At 37.8% G+C, this 8,480-nt stretch overlaps 1 protein-coding gene across 1 annotated transcript; it reads right to left on the bottom strand.

The window, feature by feature from the left end:
- Positions 1–1,693: 1,693 nt before the first annotated feature.
- Positions 1,694–2,889, bottom strand: LPAR4 (lysophosphatidic acid receptor 4; the record flags this gene model as incomplete). Its single annotated transcript, XM_082610818.1, has 1 exon — positions 1,694–2,889. The coding sequence occupies exon 1, from the start codon at positions 2,804–2,806 to the stop codon at positions 1,694–1,696; it is 1,113 nt and encodes a 370-aa protein (XP_082466944.1). The 5' UTR covers positions 2,807–2,889.
- Positions 2,890–8,480: the final 5,591 nt, after the last annotated feature.

Here is an 8,480-nt window from a genome sequence, read left to right as displayed (position 1 = left end):
AACTATACCGTGCTCAGAAGTTTTGTTTATAGGTCTTAATATTCTTAAACCTACACTTCATCCAATAAATAGTAAGAGATTATAAAGATGTTTTTGTTGATTTTGTTGTTTAAGTTAGTTATAAAAAATGTTTTCTCTTCTTTTGTATACCTTTAAATATTGATTTTAATTGCTCCTGAACTAGATGCCAGTTTAGCAGCTTCCTAGCTGCATTTTAATCCAAAGCATCATATGAAAGTTATAGTATTTTGTAAGTTTTAAAAATGCTCAGAAAAAAAGTTCTAAGTTTTTGTGTGTGTGTGTGTGTTTTGTTGTTGTTTTCTAAGGGGTTGTTTTGTTTTATTCTTATTTTTTCCAATTAGGTCCTGACCTGGGCACAAATGTAGATTTCTACCTGTATTGTACTCTGAAATTTTTTACAAATAATACAATATTTTTAAATTTACATATACTCAAAAAATAAATAAAATATTAATGCAAGTGTTAGGACTTTTTGTTGTTTTTATTGTTTTGTAGTTTTTCTGTTTTTTGTTTGTTTGTTTGTTTGTATTGGTTTAGTTTGGTTTATGTATTTTTTTTCAATATGCTCCCAACCTGGGCACAAATTCAGCAGCTCTCTGGCTACACTGTGCTCCAAAATTAATATGAAAGAATAAGTAATTTAAAGTTACAGATCTCTACTCCCTCCCCCCAAAAATGATTAATGCAAGTTTTAAAAAACTTTTTTTTCTTTTATGGTTTTTTTGTTATTCTTTTGTTTCTATTTTTTTTTTCAATTTGCTCCTGACCTGGGCACAAATGCAGCAGCTTTCTGGTTGCACTGTGTTCCAAAATTTCATATAGAAAATATTTATAAAAACCAGTCTCTGAAAAGAAGGATAATTGGAAATTCTTAGAAAAACTGTTGATGTCTCTCAGTTTTTTATTAACATTTGTTGCTTTATGTGATTTTCCATTTTGCCCTGTTTCGGGCACATATTTAGCAGCTTTCTGGATCTGAAGTTTCATATGAGAAAATTAATGTAGTGTAGAAAAAGGAAAATGTTTTTAAAAACTGACACTGCTGATGACTGCAAATATGTAAATCCAGTTAATCTTTTGTTTCTTCCCAGCCATATTCATGCAAACAAAATTTATGTTTCTGCTTTCAATATATATACAACAAATGTTGCTAGCTCTCTTAAATTTGATACTTTTTATTAATAATGTTAAGCTAAAATATGTTAGTGTGCTAAAATAAACTCAATGACAATTCAAAAAGAAAAAAAAAAGACTAGCATATATCAGTAGTAACACAAAAGGTTGTTTTTTAAAAAAAATAATAATCCCTGAATTTGTCCTATATTTATAGGCCCAACCTAATTACCAAATATTATTGGAGTGGAAATATCTTTTTGAAAGTTTTTAAGTAATCATATCACTAAAGTCAAGGCTACTGTCCACTTATATAATGTGGTACAATGAATTTCCAACCCAGCAGAAGAGTTTGGCAATAACTTTTTGTTGTTGTAATTAGACCTGACCTATAATTATTGAACAAAACAGCATATGTACAATAAACATTCAAATAAATGTATCTGACTGTATTCAGTACATTATTCTCAATATCATTAGCTTGAAATCTTTTCTCTTATTCATAGCATAGGAAAATCGTAGAAGAAACCATATCTGGACCTAAAGAGAGTTCTCATACCTAGAAGGTGGATTCTAGCATTAATTCACCACCATTATGTGTTGTTTGATCACTAACTTCCTCTTGAATAGCTGGAAGGGAAGGCTTTGTGGTCAGAGGTGTTTCAGTCTTAAACAGAGACTCCATCCTGATATGGGTATTGATGTAGAAGGACTTCTGAAAAGACTCAAGGGTGAAGTAATAGATGAAAGGGTCAAAGCAACAGTTCAGAGTTGCAAGGCACAAGGTGATTGGGTACATAATCTTTGCAAATCTTTCCAACAAGCAATTGGTAATGGCTTGGGAGCGCACTAGGGCATACAGGAAGAGGACGGAGTTATAGGGTACGAAGCATACCACAAAGACTGCCATATGCACTGTGATCATCTTCAGCACTTTTTTCTTATTGGTCCCAATTTGAGACAGTGTAGCAGGCTTACGGAGGGTTTTTAGCACCACAGAAGAGCAAGAGACATTCAGTATCAAAGGAATGATAAAACCAACAACTTCAATAAATATTGTTATCTTGGACAGATAAGTCTTCCATACACGTTTGGAGAAGCCCTCAAAGCAGGTGGTGGTTGCATTGTTGACATTAGTGGTGGAGAATAAAGAGGCTGAAATACCACCACTGAGGACTAGGATCCAGACTCCAGCACACACAATGGCAGAATTCCTCCTGGTCCTAATGGTACGAGATCGGAAGGGATAGACAATGGCCAGGAAACGATCCACGCTAATACAAGTAAGGAATAGCATGCTCCCATAGATGTTGGTTAGAAATGCAGTCCCAGAGATCTTGCAGAGGGTGTCACCAAAAGGCCAGTGGCGGTTGAAATTGTAAAATATTTTGAAAGGTAGAGTGCAGACAAAGAGCAAATCAGAGAGGGCCAGATTTGTGATGAAAACAGCCGTCTCACTTCTCATTTTCATGCGGAAGCAGAAGACAAACAGAGAGGCACTGTTGGTTATCAGACCCAGGATGAATACAACACTGTAGACAGCACCATTCAGATTATACTTGAAGGAATCATCAACAATGCAAGTATTATTGGCAGTAGCATTGCCCAACCTGGGTCTGAGGCTTGAATTTAAATCTTGGAATTGGAAGTCAATGAATCTTCTGTCACCCATGGATTTTTTTTTCAGGAGGCCTGCTGGCTGCAGGGTTCAGCACTCTGAGACTAAGGACTGGTAGGAAATGTTTTCCTCCTATGGGAGACAAGATGGAACCAGTCATCAAATCTACCTTCCATCCACGATTTCTGTGGAGTAAAAGATATTCTGTCTACCCAGACTGGAAATAACATGCACATTCAATTCAGTTTAACAAATACCTTTTGAGTACCTACCATATGTTAAAAGGTACTACAAGAGTATGTTGCAGGAGTAGGAGAGATCACACTCGAGACAGTAAGTGCAATACTGTAGCACTGCAATGCACAGGAATAAGGTATTTGTTTTTGGGGAGCCCAAGGCCAGTAGGGGTGGGGTGGGGGCGGGGGGGACTCTGATGGTTAAAACAACGTTAATACTTTGAAATTTGTATTACTTTTTAACTTTCAAAAGCATGTTTTATTTGATTCCTACAAGTACACCATAAGGCAGGCAAGGCAGGAATTTATCACCATGTTACAGAAGCAGAAACTGATGCTTATGTAATTTAGAATTACAATAATGTCAGAAATGGAAGAACATGTAAATGATACAGTCAGAACCAGAATTCAGGTGGTTTTTTTTAAAAATCCTAACTAAAGGATTATCAAGCTATTCTAAATTATCAATACATTGTCTACTTTCCAGTATTACTAAACTTCATTGTCTGAGTATTAGTTCTATTGCACAAGAGTACAGGTGGATATGGGACCTCCAGGACAACCTCTCTAAAAAGTTATGAGTAGGACTTCCCTGGTGGCGCAGTGGTTGAGAGTCCGCCTGCCGATGCAGGGGACACGGGTTCGTGCCCTGGTCTGGGAAGATCCCACATGCCGCGGAGTGGCTGGGCCCGTGAGCCATGGCCGCTGAGCCTGTGCATCCAGAGCCTGTGCTCCGCAACGGGAGAGGCCACAACAGTGAGAGGCCCGCATACCGCAAAAAAAAAAAAAAAAAAAAAAAAAAGTTATGAGTAAACTCCTGAATTAAAATGTTGATTCACCTTTTCTTCCAAAATATAAGTTTAGAGAGCAGGGATCCCTCAGTATATTAAAGTTCTGGCTAAAACTTTTTTCACTATACTACATTGCCTTTATAGAGATATTTCAAATGACAATCTCAGTGTTTCCCTCTTTCAGACTATGGTCCCTTTCCAAGCTTCTTTCATTCCAGACCCTAAGCCTCGGGTATTTTCCTACTCCCTCTCCCACTGCCCAGTCCATCAGTTACTATCATGCCTTCAGCTCTTAAAATGGCCCTGGTCAATAAAGCCTTTTCTGACTGAATACAAATGAAATATGAAAGGTAGATTTGAGGTGAACAACCATCCCCCTGTATATTTCCAATCTGGCCAGTTACATGCCCTCTGCCTGCCACCACTTGTACACGTGGCTGTCACTGAATAATCATCTTTGTTGGGTATCTGAACCATCATTGTTCAAAGGTGCATATAGAAATCTTACTCTTAGGTCAACAGCTGCCATTGGAGGACTGTCTTCTGAATGCTCTATAATACACTATGAACAAGTTGCAGCTGAATGAATTGTTTTCAGTGAGGAAGATATGGAATAAAAGTGGTCTTTGTTCTTAACATATCCAGTAATGGGTTTTCATATGATTATATTTTAAAATGTAAAAACCATTTCTCTGAAGTGATTCTTCCTTATGTCACTCTTTCCTTCCACCTCCCAGGGAATAGGTCAAAGGGCCTCTGTATCAGAGAAGGGAGTGTCAGGGGGAACCTGCCATAGATATAGAGGCCTGAAGTCACTTCAACCAGTGTTTGGCCTGAGGGGAAAAAAACTGGTTTGAGAAAAAAAAATCACTCACTGCAGTGCCCAGAACAAGAGCTGACCTTGGAGAATATAGGGTGCAAAGCAAAGGGTTGGCATTTTTAATAGCTAAAGTTTTAAAGTTAAAATTGGAAGTGTGCTGTTCCTGATTTCTCATTCAACAAAGCTTTATGGAGTGCCTCCCCTGAGCCTAACACTGCTCTAAGATCATATTCCTTCTTGGCCATTTCATCTCACAGGCCCAGCTCAACTTTTGCCAGAAGTAACCTTGGTATACGATAACAGGCTATAGTAGGAACCTTAACAAAGTAAGGTCCAGGAGGAAAAACAAAACAGAGAAGGAAGAAATAAAAATAGATTGGGAGAGCAGAAGAGAAGATGGCAAAGAAAGTAGCAGAGAAGGAAAAACCGAAGAATTGAGAGAAAAGGGAGAAGAAAAGACAAAAAAAAAAGAAGACCTTGCCCGAGAGAGGTCAGTGCTTCCATCTAATTTGTATTAAGGACTTGGAGGGTACTCTCAATTTATAATTCCTCCAATTCTACCCTCTCTACCTTGCTTCATCTCACTTCTTCCAATTTTCTCAGAAAGAACAGTACACAGTGACCAAGGGGGTGGCAGAAGAAAAAGAGTGACAAACTTCTCAACTGCTTAAACCACATTATATACTATTTTACACCGCCACACGCTACCCATTAGGCTGGAAGTCATTTTTTTTTCCATTGGTGAAAGAAATCAAGATAGTCAAAAATATCCTTCTAACATAGTCACACAATCTAAAGAAATTACGGGAATGCAAAACCCCTAACATTAAAGCCAAGCTTCATTTACTATGATCTGCTTGCACCTGCCTTCTACAAAAGATACTGCTAATAAGTTTATTTTATTTGAAAAATGCTTTCATAATAGAAGTCTTTTCACATTTGCTCAGACTCCCTCCAGTCTGCCCACTGGTGACACTTTTACACAGTATACTTCTAGCTCACTGGCTATGTATTATTTTGTACTTCCCAAGATGGCATGTTTCAAATAGGTGAGCTTTACTCCCCAGTTTTCTATTCAGTTTTATATCTCCCAGAACATATACACTATACCCACAGCAGGCAGTCTGCAAAAGCCTGGCACTTCTGCTTTGCTGCTTTGAGTAACCAAATCCTGTGGGAGGGAAAGGACCACAGACAAGAAAGCATTACAGTCTCAATCCTGAAGAGAGAGCATGGGAAAACTGTCACTAAGGCCCTATTCATAGCTTTCCCTTGCTCAAACACACAGCTCCTTTGCTGTCTAGCAGCGAGGGTGTGGTGCTGGGATTTAACACAGCACTGTAAGCAAGGAGTTCTATTTCTGATTCAGACACTGGTTCACTCTGTAACTTGGCTATACTGTTTCTCTTCCCTGTATAAACATTACCTCTGAGCCTCACAGCTGAGGCTAGGAAGATTCAACAGGGCTTGTGAGTAGCTTTATGAGCTTGACCAGCATTCAGCCCAACCTAACCACAAAGAAACATTACAGGAGTTTTTTCCTTCTCCTTCCTCTGGCACAACTGGACACCTATGTCTCTGTCTTTCTTGGTATGCTGAACTTCATATTAGCAACACATCTTTCTCCTAACACCATGTATACCCTTTACTTTAGAAATCCCCCCTTGAGTTTCAACCTTAACTACACAATTTTGTCATAATGGGACAATCCAGGAGTGTGTCCCAAAAGGAATATCTCCCACTGAGCTATGGTTAAAAAAATCAGAGAGGCATTTGGCTCTTAAACTAATTCTGAAGGAGAATCAGTGAAAAAGAGAAACAAGGTCTCTTTTCTGACTGGCTTCCTTTCTTTTGACTGAAATAAACAGTGTTTTTTAACCACTGGATTTTCCTAAATGGCTAACATATTGCACACTGAATGGAGGCAAAGGGCCAACACTTGAGCTTCAGATAAGATGAAGAAGAAAAAATATAGGCTGACACAGTTAATTACATATTTCACTGCAAGTAGCATTAGACTATTATCTTGTGAAGACCTTTACAGCTAATTATTCTAACAATTAATCACCTAGGGGTTCAGAGTGCTGATTGCATGTATTTTCAGTGACAATGGACAGGAAGCAGGTCACCTGGAGGTTGACCAAAGAGAAATCTAACCCTCGCTGAATTTTTAACTTTGACCTACACATATGGAGCCAGTTTGGGCAGTTCATAGTAGTGTTCACAATGTTTTTCCCTTATAAAAAATTTCTAATCGTGATGAAATATACCATGTTTGCAGTCTTTTGGGCTCCTGGAGGAAGTAGAGTTAGCCCTTTTGCCCTATAAAGATGAACACCTAAATCACTTCACTAAGTGCTAAATTTTCAGGTGATACATTGGAAACAAAGCTCTAATTTCTGGCATATGCCCAGTAGCCCAGAAAGGCTGGCTTGCTTTTGTTCCCTACAGAAGACAATCCAGAACTCAGGGAGACAAGGCCTTGAAGGCAGAGTATACTTAAATTTTCTTGCTTTGCTCCCTTTTTAATGAGCTTGGGTCAGATCAGAGTGCTTCTGATCCCCAGAGCATTTCCTCTTTCTACTGGTTGAAGTTTAGGAACACTGACACAATAGTTTTCAGAGGAAGCTGAAACCTATTGTGTCCTGCTATAAATATCTAGCAGTGAAGCAAACTAAAAAATACAAAAATGTTGCAAAAATACAGATTAAAACCATCCTGCTGGAGTAATAGTCAATATGTCTAGACTGCTGCTCCTCAGATGAGTGGCTGCTAACAGAGAAGACTCCTTAAGGAAATCTTCTAGGCCAAGTCACAATCACAGATCACAATCATTCACATGGTTCCAACTGATGTTCCTATGCATTGGTTACTGTTTCATAATAGTTTTCAAAACACAACCTAGCCTTATAAAATTACATATGGAGGAAACCATAGGTAAATGTTTCACTCTAGAATTGAGCTGGGAAATTGATCTATATCAGGTCTCATCTCAAACAAGCCTCTCTCTGTGTCAAATGTTTAGACTGACAAGATCGTTTATTTTATTTTTTTGTCCTCATTTATTTTTATGCAACAAATATCCTTTTGAAAGTGGCTTTCTATGTTAAATTTGGTTCACACTAAGATTAGTATGGCTGTTTCTTCCCCCTACTTTATTTGAAAAGAGCAGGAAATTGACACAGGTTCTAATCTGAGCAGTTCTTATCCCCAGTGTTTAACTTAATTATTTTCACCAAAAAATATTCCAGTCTCTCACTAACCCTTCACTTGATAACACAGTCTAATTTTTGGAAAATAATGTGGTTTAGTGCTCAATATGATGGGACCAAAGTTTGCATCAACCCTACTAAAGTAGAATTTTCCCTAGCAGTAAGTTATAGAGTAAGACAACTGTAGACAAATTGCTCAACCTAATCTAATGAAATAGTCTAGAGTCTTCAGACTTAATATCTCATCTCAGCAGAATCCCCAGACCTTTTGGGGAAAAAAATTAGGTATTCCTAAAGGAGCCCATTTCCAAATCCTGTGAGGCTCATAAATTCCAGCTAGGAATCTGGCTTTATTTCTCATAGTTGAACAGATAAATTAGTTATCAATTTGCATACCAATCCATCTGATATACTTGGATACTGATCCTGATAATATGAACAAAAGACATGTCTCCCACTGCTAAAGGCATATACCAGTGGCAGAGAAGGTTTAACTAAAGAATCAATACTCTTTTACACCAAACCTGCCTGGATTATAATAAACAATTACAAATCTTCCATTCATTCTGGATTTTTGGATCATATAACCTGAAATAAATTGGAAGCACTGGTTAGAAAAAATGTTGGAGAATAAAATTAAGAATTTTAGATAAAGTTATTACCAGGACA

The sequence above is a fragment of the Mesoplodon mirus genome (assembly GCF_964341445.2).
Source record: "Mesoplodon mirus genome assembly, chromosome: X".
NCBI lineage: Eukaryota > Metazoa > Chordata > Mammalia > Artiodactyla > Ziphiidae > Mesoplodon > Mesoplodon mirus.
The sequence above is the reverse complement of the archived record's forward strand: the minus strand, read 5'-3'. Positions and strand labels throughout refer to the sequence as shown.